We start from the raw sequence: 16,391 nt of genomic DNA, 5'->3' as shown, positions 1-16,391 counted from the left end.
ATTTGGTCTGTAAACAAACTGGTAGAGATCGAGATAGGGCAGTAGGCAGCATGTGCTGAGAGACTATCCGCCTCAAACACTGGTGAGGGCTTGAATGCCTCTTCACACCTGGCGGGAGTTGTTGTCAGTGAGGAAGCCCTCTATACTCCTCCTGCAGGCCTTCTTTGGCCCGTTTGATGCTCCTCCTCCTCAGGTTGTCCCTGGCAGTGATGTACAGAGAACGGTCCCTCAGCATGAAGGCTGAGTTACGAGATCAGAGCATGTACTTCACTCGTGATCCAAGATTTTTGGTTAGGAAAAACCTAGGTGGTTCAGTGACCTGGGTGCTTGGAGAGGTTTGTTTCCTAAGGGAGGTGGAGACAGGGAAGAGAGATGGTCAGATTGTCCTAGGTGGAGGAGGGGTGTCGGATTTTAGGCCCACTTGATGTTATTCTACACATGGTCCACTGTCCTGTCCCCTCTGCTCATGTACACTTAACATGTTGGTGGAATTTGGGGAGTACTGATTTTAAATATGTCTTATTAACGTCCCCTGCAACAACATTGCCTTTTTTAATGTTTTTCCATCTGCCCCATAAACCAGCTCCCTTTTGTTAAATTCAGTTCTGCCTGCGCTGTCTGCATCTGGTCCTCCCTTAAAACACACGCCAGTGATCGTGACACCATTAGCTTGCGAGGTAGATAGAAGCGTCTGCACTGACTGGACATGGCCTCTAAGTACGGTTAGGAGTGACTGTCTATAATTCTACTGTTGGCATCAGTTATGAAGTACATAAGGACAGAACGCTCCGCCCCTTCCCTTACCAGATTCACTCCAGTCCTGGGGCTGTAGATTCCGGCCCGGTAACTCCACTGAGGCACTGGATTCAGTTACAATCAGCGGACAACACTCCTGGACAAAGCAGTTGTATTAAATCTCTGATTATAGCTCCTCCATTGTGTTTTTGAGAGATGCATTGGTTGTTTTTGCAGCTGGATGCGACAGCCAGCTCTGCATCCCCACTTTTATTTTATCTTCTCGCTTGCTGTTCCTGACAACAACCCACGAAACACCCGATGGTCTTACAATCTCAGGTGGGAGACTTTCATTCCAATCTAAAGTCCAGACTGAGGTTGAGGCCAATGCCAGTTCTTAACAAGTGGAAGTGATCAGTGCTTTGCAGGACGACGCAACGAAAAGGCATAAGAGTATGAGTAAAAGCAATTGATTTGTGTAGCGAAATAACTATCCCTCTTTGTCTAGAATTAAAATGAGCAGAGAAGATGTGGTTAAAGGTTTTTTTTTTTTATATCTGAGAGTCAGTTTACAATAAATGTAAACAATGTAAGCTTTAAGTTTATTTATGTGGCAGATGCTTTGAGTCTCTGCCTGTGTTCCAACACCACAGATATTCTAAGTTACAAAACTTGGCAATGTCATTATGAGAGATTGCAAATTTATAAAGTAGAGTAGAAAAAAAAATGTTTGTGCATGTGTGAATATATGTGTTTGTGTCTTGTGCCTGTATGTTGAGGGGATATAAATGAAAAATGTACGGAATAAGAGAAGTTTGTAAAAATCAAAAAGACAAGGAAAGACGAATGCTGTGTCAATTTCTTTTCAATGAAAAATTCCTGTGTTACTTTTACAAAATGCTTTGTCAATATCCATTTGCACCATGAAGTGCTGTCCCGTCAATCTTTAAGCATTTGGCTAAATACGAGTAAAGAGTGTAATTTATCCAAGTCTTTCCATCAAAAGCCACCTCAGTAAAATACCATCCAAGTGACTTGGTTCCAGACAGATCATGTGTCACTGGTACTAAATAGCAGAGATGTGTGTTGGACCCTCACCTTTGGTGTCATTCAGAGGGTCCATGTGTCGATAAATATAGCCCTCCAGGTAAGTGTGGAAACGGGGTGTTGGGGGAAAGAAAGCTAGACAGATGGCCATCAATTCCCAGCCTCGCTCTAGGCTGTCGTAGCGGAAGTTCTCTGTAGTTTGACGACACAGCTGGATGTAGAGCTCATCACGCAAACCCTGATTACTCCACCCACGCACCACAACCTGACAGACAGGCAGAGGACCATGTAACATTAAAAAATTTGAAGTCATTTGAACTTTTCTGTCCAACTGATTTACCTCAATTCTGCAAAAATTGGAATGGTGCGTAAAATGTATATGAAAACACAATGCAATGATTTGCAGCTGTCATAAATATTTTATGCACAATAGAACAAAGACATATCAAGTATCGGAAATCAGAAGATGCACCATTGTAAGAAAAAATAAGGTCATTTTGTATTAGGTGGCAGCAACATGTCTCAAAAAAGTTGGTACAGAGCCATGTTTAAAACTTTGTTGCGCCAGATGTTTTCAGTTAGTGAAACAAATCCAGTATGCAGTTTATCATTGTCTTGCTGAAATATACAAGGCTTTTCTTGGCAAATATGTTGTCTGGATGTGAGTGTTCCATAGGCAGGGTGCAGGATTTTGAACTGAATGTTAATAACAGGCCAGATGGTCTCTCTCCTATTTAATGCAGAGGATGCGGTATCTTTGTTTTTAAGAATTTCAAAGGTTGATTCGTCTGACCACAGAACAGTCTTCTACTTAGCCCAGTCCATTTTAAAAGGACCCTTAGCCCAGAGAACATCGCATCACATCTTTGCATAATAAACCTTTAACCTGCATTTGTGAATATCACAGGAATGTTCACAGACAAAGATTTCTCAAAGTGTTTCCGAGCCTGCAGTCATTTCCATGAGAGAATAATGACTGTTTTCAATATAGTGCCACCACAGGGCCTAAATAACACAGGGACCCAATACTGGTTTTTCGACTTCATATTTTCTGAATCTTTTGATGATATTTTGTTCTGTAGATAACGAAATATTCAAGTTTTTTTTTAACTCAATTTTACATTAAGGAACATTATTGTGCCTCTTTTTATAGTCTTTATAAACCAAGTCGTGTTACTGACCTGTTGACAATTAACCAAACTAGCTAATATTTTAATGAAATAGTAAAATGTCTCACTTTAAACATTTGCTAAAATACTGTGCAAAAGTCACGATCCACCCCTCATTTCTTTTTATGTTGGTAGGAAAATGGGAAATGGAACAGTGCTCTATTGAACTCTATAAAACATATAATACAGTATAATGTAAAGGGTACGAACAGAGTTTCTAAACTTGAAATGAGCTTGAAAGTCAATATTTGGCATGACCGCCTTTATTGTTCAGTACAGCCTGAACTGTCTTGAGGAAGCTTTCTTGTAATTTCTTTAAGCAGTCTTCAAGACAAGTTCTCGGTTTTCGTGTAAAACTTCCCACAGCTATTCTTTCTTTGGCTGACTTGTTCTATTCTATGATTCTGATGATGATTAGAAATAAAAATGATCCTTTATTCCATTAAAAGTCTGAATGTTTCAGGTCACTGGATATTTTTTTCATATTATCCTTCTTTAGTGTAAATAGGGTTGTTGGCCTTCCAGTTCTTCTTGTGGCCTATATTTGGCCAGTTTACTCATTTTTTAAACAGCACAGTGGCTGTGTACACACTGTACCAAACTTCTGGACTCAGTGTCAGTTTTCTAGTGAAGGTGCTGAAATAAAATTATTTATAAGGACATAATGAGAAAGTTAGGAAAAACTCACCTCCAGAGCCACAGAAAGGGGGTCGGCCTTGGAGCGACGGTCTCCCATGTAGGTCTGGATGAGTTTAAAGATCTCGACTGCCTCCTTTTTCACGCTGCGGTCTGAAGTCACAATCATGGGCTTCTTGATAGGCTCACTGCTCCAGGCCAACATGTTGGCAATAGAGACCTTTCTTCTAAAAAGACCCTGAGGAAAGAAATCAGGGATTGAGAGAAATATAAAGTTGTTTAAGTGACACAGAAACAGATGCTAAGAGAGTAACTGACATTTAATTAACCTTGTCTCAGCAGAGAATTATGGCTGCCATTCCCTGAGCATCTTCCTGAAGTCTCTTCTTGTTAAAAGGATTTCTTCTGCACTACTGTCACCAAATACTTGTTAATGGGGATCATCTTAAATTCATTAAGGTCTTTTTTTTACAGTATATAGCCATTGAAGAACCCGTTGCTATGAACTGACATTGTATAAATTAAATTTTTATTTAATTTAATTATAGTTGTACATTTTCCCTTTTTTGTTGAAAATATTACATATTCATAGCCCTAAAAGGCTTTGAGATATTTTTTAAGTTAAGTGAAAGGTAAAGATTATCAGTTTGGATATGATATGAGGTCATCACTCTTTCACTAAGTGTATAAACTACTGACAGTGCAAAGCTGAATATGCCTCTACTGAATATAGCAAGAAAGGTTGACCTTGGAGAAATTAGCATGTACTTTACATGACTACAGGCGTTTCATCAAGATATTGCTACCATTCACAAACACATTAAATCCATCTGGGTTAGACCTTCTAATTAACAACCTGGAAGCAAGCTTTAACCATCGGGGGAACAGATGGTTAAAACAGAAACAGATTGAAATCAAAATGACCGTTTCTGGAGAAACTGCAGGGGGATTGTTGTTACTGTCTGTTTCATTGTCCACTGTAGCAACTTACAGATTGCATTCATTATTAGGTATAAGAATTTAGCAAAAGCGGGGCTCAGGAAGGAACCGGCAGAAACACCAGAGGGTCCCAGCCCCTGGTAGTCTTGAGTTGTCACTCAAGACTGTAAGACCAGACTGACCAACCAGTGGACCGCCCAAAAACATATAACTCAGTGGCTTACACATGGATGCTGGAATGCCTTCGACATCAACATGACCTCAAGAGCCTTCATCAGGAATTCGATGGGGATGTGGCAAAAAACACTTGAGGTCAAATTCAACCCAAATACACAAGTCACCATCAAATGCAGGATATACTGAGGATCTGCCCTGTACCCACTGCTGTTCTGCATAGGCCTGAACCCCTTCAGTGAGACGATTAAACAAGACTGGCTTCTAATACCAACAACATCAAGCTAAATGCCAGGAGTTATTGAGACATCGATTCACTGACCCACACCACTGGGATCTGCAGCAGTGACATTGGAATGTCATTCAGACTGGAGAAGTGCAGTTTGCGTTCTTTCTTCCTGATGTTGCTGTTATTCAGTATCGCTACATCTATCACTACGGTCGTCTTCTTCTGCTTGTTAATCCACCACTATGTCTGGCTGGTGAGCCACCACCATTTTGTCTGTATCTGGAAGTCCCACAGGATCTTAGCTCGGTCATTCTCCACCACCTCCAATTTTGACCTCGGGACTTCCAGGCCATACTCGGCACAGATGTTTCAGTACACTATGCCGGCCACTTGGTCATGGCGTTCCATGTATGCCCTGCTAGCATCTTGCATCCTGCTGTTAAGTGCTGGATTGTCTCAGGGGCATCTTTACACAGCCTGCACTTGTGTGATAGCCTCTATGGATCTTGTGCTCAGAGCTTGTTCCTGTGCTGCCACGATTAGTGCCTCTGTGCTGTCTTTCAGTCCAGCTTTTTGCAACCACTGGTAGGATTTCTGGATGTCAGCTACTTCCTCTATCTGCTGGTGGTACATACCATGCAGGGGTCTATCTTTTCATGTTGGTTCCTCCTCTTCTTTCTTGGGTTTCTGCTGCCCGGGCATAGGCGTTCTTACCTACAGATAGGATCTTGTTCTTACTGTTCAGCTGACTTCTTAGAACTTGCCTGATCCTCTGCAGGAGATTGCTCCGTTCCGTAGTAATAAAACCAGTGAACAAGTCCGTAGCCAGTCTTGTCAATGATCTCACTGAGAGGGCTCAGGCTTATACAGAATAGGAGTGGGGACAGTGCATTTCCTTGGTAGATCCAGCATTTGATGGCAACTCGTGCTATGGGCTTGAAGATGGCTTCTAGTGTTGTATGTCACAAGTTCCTGATGAAGGCTCTGAGGGTCAGCCTAGCCTTGCAGTCTCAGGCCACTGCTCTGTTTACCAGTACTCCTTCACTCCTTTGGTATTCCTCCCAATTCCTTTCTGTGCCTTGCTCGGGTATCAAAAAATCCATAGGTTGCACATCCTCTTCAAGTAACCCCTTCTGCTGGGGTTACTTGTGTAGTAGCATTCCAACAATGTCTTGTGTTTATCTCTTGCCCACTTGTGCCTTCATGTTCCAGCAGCACACTTCTCATTAGTGTGTCCTGGTTCGTCAACACCTGACCTAACCTTTTGAATCCAGGCAAGTCCGAGTCGGTATGTCTTCGTTTGTATGTGAAGTATGATTTATTAGCATAGGGGGTGTAGCCTAGGGACCCTTTCTGAATACAGACACCCCCAACCTGAAGATCCAAAGGTGTGTCTACGCTTTGGGTAGATAATTACTGTCTATTTATTATAATAAAACCTTTTTACTGTCAGTATGTGACACCATCAACAGAATCATTTAAATCAACAGTGTTATTAATACAATGCTGTTATTACAGTCTTACTATAATGTTAATTGACTGTTAATTTATTTGTTTCACATGCATAGAAATTAATTAATTAAAAAGCATGAAACTTCCTTTAGAGATCTTGAAAACAGACCATTAGAATAAAGTATAGGATACATAAAGCGTTTTTATACAGTAGAGATATCAGGTTCAGAATCACTAAAAGGAAACAGGCTTGTGTTTTATATTTTTGTGAATACCTGTGTGTGTTTATTGAAGTGCTTGGATGCCCAGTTCTCAATGTCGGTCTCCGAGGACGGCTTCCTCAGGGTGAACTCTGGGAAAATGCCACAGCTGGCGCTAGGCATCATATTCCTTGCATTTCGACTGGCTTCAAATTGGGCACAAGCTCCGAGGTCCTCTGACTTAAAGTTGGACAAACAGAGAGGGAGTGAGGAAACAGACAATTAATCTTGTGCCGCAAAACATTTATAAAGTTTCTTTAGCACTTACTAACACTCAGGTAGTAAATTCAAGACTGACATTTTAATTTGTCAATATTGGCAAGGTTATTTCAGAGCAACAAAGTCCAGTCATTCTTTAGAAATAACAGCTTTGAACAAAAGAAAGATATTCAAAGGCATCATAGGTGTAAGAACCACTATGATTATGTTTGTTTGTATATCAATTAAAAAAAATTATATGGGTGTGGCATTAGAATTAAAGCAGGAAATTGATAAGGTTATCCAACTAAAACTAATCGCTGAATCTAATATTATGTTCTCTGAAATGTAAAAACATTGAAATAAACTTTTCTTCAAAAAAAATGCAAAGAATTAAATAAAATATACAGTACTGTATCAAAGTTCAGTATTGAATATTACATATTTTAAGTTATATACAAAGTGCCTCTGAATGGCGTTTGAAGCCAATTCTAAATTCCAAAGTAATTAAGCAACAAACAATTAAACGACAGTGTTTTCAGTTTCTACTATAAACACGTCAGTTTTTTCTTACACATTTGCAAACTGTGCTTTCAACAATTAAAAAGCATGTTTTAAGGAGAAATATTCATGATCAACTGCCTTTTGAAGGAACAGGAGTCAGATGTAGTTTATAGTGCTTTACTATCTTAGTCCTGCAATAGTATAAATTAAACTGGAGAACACTAAGAATTTTATCAATAAAGATACAGTAAATAAAGACCTACTTTAAATAAAGATACGCTACAAATGATCTAAATACAGATAGTTTAAAAAAAATACAGTAACTGTAAAATATAGACAATATAGCAAATTGGTTATTGTAAATTCTAAAATAACGTCCTGCTGCCAGGAATTTGCTGTTGAATTTACAGCAAAGCTAATTTAAATTCACAGTGGTTGCTATAATTACCAATTAAATTTACAGTAAATTTACTGTTAATAAAATTTACTGTAGCTTTACTGTAAATAAAAATTATAGCAAACTGCAGTAAAATCCAGTTACAGCAATTTTATTGTAAATCAAATTACGAGGATGTAAAAAGTGTTTACAGTAAAGTTAATTGCACTTTTTACAGGAAATGATCACGCAGCTCCAGCTGCCATTAAATTTCTTTAAAATGTATGTGTGTCTGTCCTTATCCACTTAAGTCGGACAGAGGGGCGAGAGGGATTTTCACCTACCTGAGGCGCGCTCCTGTGCAATCCTTCAAGATCTTGGTTGTTTCTCAATATACATACTTGTGTATACCTGTATTCTTGTGGACTTGTGAAATGTCATCAGTTGCAGCCCAAGTACTACTCCAATTCAATTCAAGTCATGCAGGCTTAAAACATCCAGATGTTCTCACTTTGCCCATTCTGCTGAGCATGCACTGGGGGTGACCTTTGTGTGCTTGGTGCAGCCAAGTTTTTCAGAATGCATTTCATCCAAAATCAAAAGCGGCAATGACAGATGACGGCTGAAACTGTAAGGTTTGAAATATTATGGTATTAACAAGACAGTTCTAACATCTGACATGTTTGTTTCTGTTCAATATGCAGACTGAACTGTGCATGTCTAATGTTTTTATTAAGAGAGATGAAGTTTGTGTTTCAGTGATGTAATGACTGTGCCCGGAGGCATCCTTGTCAGATCCCCGACCCACCTCATTCAGCTCCTTTCAATGTGAAGGAGTAGTGGCTCTACTCTGAGCCCCTCCCGGATGACCAAACTCCTCACCCTATTTCTTAAGGGAGAGGTCAGACACCCTTTGGAGAAAGCTTATTTCTGCTGCTTGTTTCTGCAATTTTATTCTTTTGGAGAGCCCACGGAAAAAGACTTTTGGACTGCCTCAAAGAAATTCTGGCATACTGTCAGGCGACTCAGGACGGGAAAACAGTGCTCTACCTACACTGTGTATAGTGCGGGTGACTTGCTGCTGACTTGGACTAAGGATATTGTCAAGCGTAGAAGGAATAATTCGAAGTTAACATTCGGTTTCAAGAAAAAAGTCAAAATATGGACGTTATGTGTAGGCTGCTCTAGAAAATGCCTTATGTAGATGAGTTAGTGGAAGAAATTGATCAGCCATCTTACTGTCTTGTGATAAAACATACATCCTTTTCATTTAAAAAGTGTAACCATCGGTATCCCTGCATCTGTCCACTGCCAGCAACTTCATTTTATACAAATCAGGCCAACTCTTACATTTTTGTGCTTTTTGCTTCTGACCTGACGCAGCTTTCTGCACCATCCTTTCAACATCCTTATACTTATCACCACACTGTGTTTGCTAAAAAAGGAAATAATTTCCTTTCTTGCAACGAAAAGTACGATTTTACTAACTTATCTACACAAGGCATTTTAAAGGGGGTATATGGTTGTTCCAAGAAAGACTGCCTTGAAACAATGGTAACCTCCACATTTAAACTTTTTTCTTAAAATAGTATTTTAACTTTACTCTCAAAATGATCAATACATTTTTTTTCTTAATATGGCCCTAATACTCATTTGTCAGCTTAGACACTATGAAGCAGATCAGTAAATCTCTGAATGTTAGAAGACCACGGCCATGAACACGAAAGGCGAGCAGATGTTCTGTACATCTAAAAAAAAGGATTTATATAGTAGTAATCAGCATCTCTAGATAATGTAGTTTATATGGCGCGTGCATGCATGTAATGAATAAATCAGTCCAGTTTTTACTGCATCTTTTTTAATCAATTTTACATCAATGATCCTGTTATAGCCAAACATTTTGTCAAAATGCTTAAAAACACAAATAATCTAGTTTAATTCTAAGGAAATTGAGTAATTTCTGTTGTAAATATTAATCAATGAAATTGGGAGGGAATGACAGTAAAAACACACTTGAGCTGAGATGTGATTTTATCAACTGCTATGATTGTGCTGGATTCTCTGTTCTCAGGAAGTCCACACAAGCAAGAACAAGTACTAACTTGTGTTCTTGGGTATTGAGAAACAGCTCCTGACTTTCTGTAGATTTTTCACCTGGAAAACGTAAAGGTCAAATCACATCTTTAACAAACTCCAACATGAGGGGAAAAAGCTGCTCCTATCAGCAGCCATTTGTTTTACAAAGTAAAGGTTGTGATGCTGATCGTAGGAACAGACAGTGCTGTTTTGGACACTAGAAAGAAGTTTACTTTTATTCCACCTGAGCTCAGTAACGCCTCTACCTCTTGCCACAATTGCACTGTGTAATTAACCCGCTCACTTCCACACATAAAGTCTGCAAAAAGGCTTCTAGACTCACCTTTTATCAAGGTGTCATGCATCTTTTGTATAAGAAGGGCTGCCTGATGACTCCCTGGTTGATAATTATACACATCTGGCCAATATGAATACAATCTATAAAATTCCAATCATATGATTTGCTGCTTACTCGTAAAGATTGAGGAAGACCTTCATTCTACACCTGGTCACTAAGCTAATGGCAATTACCTAAATGTTCATGTGCTTTTGATTTAATGACCTCGACTCACCTCTGCACGAGATTTCTGGATGAATTGTAGAGTTTTCGTGTGGAGAAACCCTCTGTAGACCTTTCTGAACTGGAGTCCAGGAATCACTATCTAGATTTTATTTATTTATTTTTGTCACAACTTGTTTTTGCCTCATTTTTAAACAAGCAAAATAACTTTATTTTTCCTCAGTTAATCAGTAATATTTCCAAAGCAATTGACAGGACACAAGAGGTGGAAAAGAGAGGGGGCCAGGGTAGAGTTGCTGGAGACAAGTGTCAGGAGTTATTTGTGGCAAAAGGATAGCAGCAAGAGTGAAGGTTGAAAGGTTTACAAGATGGTACCTGAGGCTTGTGTCTATTTGTGGACATTAGGTTTGAGATAAACAGTCTTTGCAGTCTGTACAGCCTCTTGGTAAACAGAGAGACAGTCCCTAAGTATGTAAGGAAACATACAGCTCATCCGTCTTCCATCTTCTCTCAGCGCGTCTGCAATCATGTCTGAGCCTCTGCATATGTTCATTCAATCACTGCTCTGACAAAGGCTTAGAGCACATCCTTTCTGGAAGAATGTTAAGACCTGCAGCAGGGGACTGAAAATGAGGCACTAAAACCTCTTTTTTATATGAGAAACAGAAAAGTCATTGGGCCTGCCTGGTCACGAACTAGTGTTATCCTTACTGTGCTTTTATTATGGGCATTATACTTTAACAGGCTTCTCTTCTTAAGCTCAAGCTCATCATCAGCTGCCTGTAGTATCAGTCCAGTATTTTGCTAATACCTCAGTTTGGTGATAACACTGCTGATGTCCACCAAATAAAAGTAACATGATTAATAAAGAAATGTGACTAGCATGTGTCTCTATATGTTTTGCTGTTTTCCTGTCAGTGACCATGATTCATCACGACTGAACTAGGGTGTACTACAAAGCCAGCACACCCTAGCTGAAAGTCAGTTTTCCGTGTGGATCTTTTTACTTGTAACTTGTGCTGAGCCCTTAACCTGGTCGGGGGTGGTTTGTGTTTACTTTTAGTTTAAAAATCATCTGGAAGCGCCACATTTTCACCGATTCTTTTATTTTAAGCATGTAGTGTGCAGTGCATCATCATAATTTTTTTAATCATCTGGTAACATCTTTGACTGAAGTGGGGATCGTTTTGTGTTTTAGTAAGGAACAGCTTGGCTTCTTCCACAGAGATCTACAAAACACCAATTTTTATCCAAGTACACTGAAAGCTTGAAGCAGAAAGCTTGGCTTAGTGGAAAAACTTCATAACCACCATTGTGATACCCACTATTTCCAACTAGGGCTGCCACAATTAGTCGACTAGTCACGATTACGTCGACTATCAAAATCGTCGACGACTGATTTAATAGTCGACGCGTCGTTTGAAGCTTTGTACGATCACAAAAGACGCAGGAATAATAGCAGGATTTAAGAGTGTAATAACGGACTGAAACAGAAGATGGCAGCACTGCATGTACAAGGATGCCAGCTGCCGTTAAACCCCGAAGAAGAAGAAGCGGTGTCCCAGAATTCATAGCGCAGCCCAGCTCAGTTTCCAACAATGGCGGCAGCTAGTTAGTTTTAATGTTACTCTTATTATTCTTTCTGGGTCACAAAATAAACGTTTAACATATTTTCAGGCGAGAATGTAGCTGTGTAAACCTCAAATATCTGCTCAGTTTATCAAGACACCACATATTTTCAAAAGCGCTCCGACGTTTTCGGAGACGTCTGTTACCCACCAGCTCGATAGTGGGGCAAGGCTCACTAGAGCCCGTGAGAGCACCGGACTCCCGGCAAATCGTTTTCAAACCCACCGCCGTCTTTTGCTACTCAGGTTAAACATGATATATAAGTCACTTAGATAACTTTAAAATGTTATTGTTTGCCTTTTTTTTTAGTATTTTATTTGTTCCTGAGTAAATTGGTTTGGCTGAGATTAAAGTTATAGTTTTTACACAGCTGAATAAACTTCAAGCAGACAACTGATTATCAGAAGTGTGAGATGCTCAAGAATATACTCCGGTGTCCTGTTATATTTTAGATAGCAAGGAGTTTATTAAACTTCACCGAAACAATCTGCAAATTTCATTAAAATTTAATAAGCTATCATCTTGTCTTTTTTTTTTGTTAGCACATACCTTAAACACTTAAAGCTGTAAGCTAATGATAGTTATATAAGAGCAGATGCTGCTGGTGCAATAAGCTATACGTTTTACGTCCAATGGATGATGATCTGATTAGTCGACTAATCGCAAAAATAATCGGTGACTAGTCGACTATCAAAATAATCGTTTGTGGCAGCCCTATTTCCAACTAAGGTTTTAGGTATTATAGAGTCAGCTAATGCAAAGCAAGCCAGACTGTGTTGAATTTCATTCAATGTATACCCCTCAGAACGGCACTATTATCTCATCGTTGCAGCTCTCCATTTAAGAACCACCACTGAGTCAAAGGTTATTGTTGGTTTTTACAGTAATAGATAATCTGTTAGTATATAAAGGTTTTTTTTTTAAACAGTTCACATTTCAGGTGTCAGCAGAGGTGTACAAAAAGCGTAAGAGCGGAACTTCAGAACTTGTAGTCTGTCAGAGAGGAGAAAGATCACCTTTATTTCAGCTCTGAGGTACTGCAATTAAGTGGCATTTATACCAGGGTAACCAGAGGGGATAATGCGTATTTGAAATATATAATTTAGCCTCATTTCTGCTGTCCAATACAAAGAAATGTAAACTTTAACAAATGATTCCAAATTGCAAAACTCTCAGTTGTGTCTCTAATAAAACCTCTGTAACTTTGCTCTGCTTCACTTCAGCAGCATCAGGTAATGTTCATATGCTGATTCATAGTTTTCTTCCATTTCTGATCTACTGCAGAATATTTTTAAGGCGGTTGTCTGCTATAAAAAGCTAGACCAGCAAAATCTCCTTCATGTTTTTCTGCATTTTATCCTCAGTTACTTCGACACAAATTCATCTGCTGTGATGCTTACTGATGAAGTCTTACAAGTGTCAGCTTTGTTTTTATATATGGATATGTACTGATAAATGATCAGAATTATAATATTTCGAAACCGAATCGAATCAAATCAGGACCTTGTGAATTGGAATCAAATCAGAGAAATCAAAATCGATGCCCAGCAATATTTATTTGTGTCACAGAAAGTTATATTTTAAATGTCACTTAAAGTTTTGTGGCCACTCTCATCTGCCATTGTTGCTTTTGAGTTTCAAACAAAATACATTCTGGAATAATTGGCTGTACCAAGCACATGCAAGTCCACACCGATGCATCCTTCATAAAATGGGCGGAGAAAGATGTCCGTGCATTTTGAGCATAGTTGACTTGATACATACGCTGAACTTTAACAGTACTTAAGCTGCGACTGACAACATTTTACAGTTACACAAAAATACACACAAGGACTCGTTTTGAGAAAGAGACAGTGTTAGCTACTGCTAAGCTAGCTAATGCTTTAAACTATTGGCTACAAAATGATGTAGCATAGACCTATAGTATGCTATGTTGGGTGCCTTTTAAAATATCAGCATGTGGTTGTATTTACCTTAATTTAATGAGCCGTCAGTTCCAATAAATACACCACCAGATTGAATGAAATGAAAGTGCAAGGGGGGGGCGTGTGTATGGGAGTTTGACACAACGACTTACAGACTCCAAAAATTAAGATGGCAGCCCCCATAAGTGGGAAATTCTGTCTTTACTCTTGTACAAAGGAAGTGGCGCCACGTTATCCATCTCTTACACATTTATTCATACACACACACACAATAAATCCCCCATTAAGTAAAGCTGTTATAGATTAGCAATGGTAACTGAACTACAAAAGCAATAATAATGGAATTATCCTATCCTTCTAAATATGGCTAGAAAATTCTAGCATGCAGCAGTACCTGTGAGGGATGAAGGTAAGGTTCAGGGGAGGCCAGGTTGGTCTGAACAGAGAGGCTTTTCTCCAGGAGGGCCTGAGGGAACCCCAGCCGCTCAAAGGTACTTCGTTTCCAGTGGTGGCCATCGCTCTGTGCTAGTGCCTCGTCCTCACTGAACGCCCTCACCACTGGTCCCGGTAATGGCAGAGGCACTGCTCCGTCGCTCTCATAGCCATCTTTAGAGCTGCCAGCTTGGGAAGCACCACCTCCCTGCCCAGAATCCCAACTGCACCTCTGTTTCATCACCTGCTGAGCCTCCCAAGCAAGTCTGGCCTGAGCCAGCATGGCTTCAGATGCTGTCCCAGTAAGCTCCACCTCCCCATACCGAGTCAGTTCCTGTGGGAGGGATGGCTTGCGGCTTTTGCGTTTGCGGTTGCCAGAGGGAGAGAAAGCCCCAGGCCTGGCTGTAGAAGAAGAAGAGAGGGAATGTGTCTGGCTGGACGTCCAGGATATGGAGTCCTCATAAACTAACCTCTGGCTTCCCTCTCCACCCTCTCCACTGTAGTCCAGCAGGAGGCGGGGGTCTCTGATCAGAGATTGGCTGTGTTGCAGAGTGTAGGACCCCCCATATGAACTTCCATAGCCACCGGTTGTGCCGTAACGCAGAAGACGGTCTGCTGTCTTGAATCGAGGACTGGAAGAAGACTGCTCCACGTACACCAGCTGCTTAACATATTCCTTGCCCACAGGACTGTACTCCAAACTCTGAGTCTTTTCGGGACACTTCTGCCTGGTCAGAACCAGCTGGCCATAGGGTGACTGTCCCTGCTTGGGGGAGTGGTAAAGGGGGACTGAAGATTTTCGAGCAGGTGACTTGCCAGTGCTGTAGAAGGAAGAAGAATCAGAGAGGTGCATGTCAGTGGGAGGCTCTTCATAGATGGGTGGGGACTGAAAGTCTGTTGGCGGCTCCTCATATAGTGGGGGCTCATAGGTGTAGCGGGGTGAAGGAGGCTGGGAGTCAGCTGAAGTGAGTCGATGGGTGTTTGAGCCACCCAGCTCTGCCCGCTTAAGAAAAGGAGACTGACGGCGGTCGGCATAAAGAACTGGGGAGCTGTCAGGTTCTGAAGAAGGGTTTCCTCCAGAGGGACAGCGAGCTCGTGAGGTGGTGCCCCCTCCAGAAGGAGTGCTAGGGCTGGAGGGGTCACAGGGAGAGTAACCATTTCCCTGATGGGCCAAGAAGCTGGGCTCTCTGTCTGTCACCTTGATCAGCATTCGCTCTTTTGTACCAGTATTCCACCTGAAGGGAGAGGTCCTGGTAGAAGAGAGCAGAAAAAAAGAGAGGAGAGACATTTTGAAAAAGAAAAGAATAGATGCAGTTAGAGGATATTAAAGTTCATTTTGAACTTATCAATTCCTGTTCCAGTTACTCTGTTACAATTAATCTTGTAATTATTAGAAAATACCTCATAATCACATTTATCTGAAAGTGATTGTTATTATAAGGTAATAAAACCAAGATTAACTTGTTCCTAAATGATGGGAAGAGAAAAGCATGCAGAAAGAGAGCAAAAGCTCATGATATGAAGTAATATGCCTGCAACAGAACGGGATCACTACCATTTAATGATGATGTCACTGCTGATAGTAGTAGTAGAATATAATCTGAACTGCGCAGGACTAAACTCTGCTCAGATTTGACCAAATGCGGCAAACGTGATTGGACAGCAGTTTAAAATACCAGTGGGTAACGTCCCAAGGCATACTGCAAACGCAACCAAAGGGTTTCTGAAAGGAAGTTATATTTCTGTGAGCCAGTCACTCAATCACAACAGAGCATTCTTTTCAGTTACAGAAACAAAAGTAAAAGGCAGAAAGACCAAAAGACAAACAGCAACTGGATTCGAAAAATTCAGCAAGGTTTGAAAATAATTTTAAAATTAGAGTTTGAGTTCAGGGAACAGACTAGATCAGAGCGTGCATCAGCAGCATCTTTTCAGTATGTGGAAATGCTTAAACATCTACAAAAAAGACACTGGATGGATGGGAGCATATTTTGATCTAAAACCTTCAATACGTACAACCTACCAGTTATATAGGCACTGTCACAGAATTTGGAACTGAGAAATGATAACAAGCTGGATGGTCTTTCTCC

The 16,391-nt window shown here is 40.3% G+C and overlaps 1 protein-coding gene across 1 annotated transcript in view; it reads right to left on the bottom strand.

Annotated features, from left to right (window-relative positions):
- Window positions 1-16,391, bottom strand: part of arhgap39 (Rho GTPase activating protein 39) — a 62,803-nt gene that overhangs the window by 14,568 nt on the left and 31,844 nt on the right. Inside the window, exons 3-6 of the mRNA XM_085437269.1 lie at window positions 14,264-15,551; window positions 6,657-6,821; window positions 3,640-3,825; window positions 1,834-2,047 (exon numbers count right to left, since the gene is read on the bottom strand). Coding sequence (XP_085293395.1) covers window positions 1,834-2,047; window positions 3,640-3,825; window positions 6,657-6,821; window positions 14,264-15,551 — 1,853 coding nt within the window. The remainder of the gene's footprint in view (window positions 1-1,833; window positions 2,048-3,639; window positions 3,826-6,656; window positions 6,822-14,263; window positions 15,552-16,391) is intronic.

Source organism: Copadichromis virginalis, linkage group LG17 (assembly GCF_057382275.1).
Source record: "Copadichromis virginalis isolate Kocher_CV1m ecotype Utaka linkage group LG17, C_Virginalis_male_GT1.1, whole genome shotgun sequence".
NCBI classification, from domain to species: domain Eukaryota; kingdom Metazoa; phylum Chordata; class Actinopteri; order Cichliformes; family Cichlidae; genus Copadichromis; species Copadichromis virginalis.
Note: the sequence above shows the minus strand (reverse complement) of the source record. Positions and strands in the feature narration are given on the sequence as shown.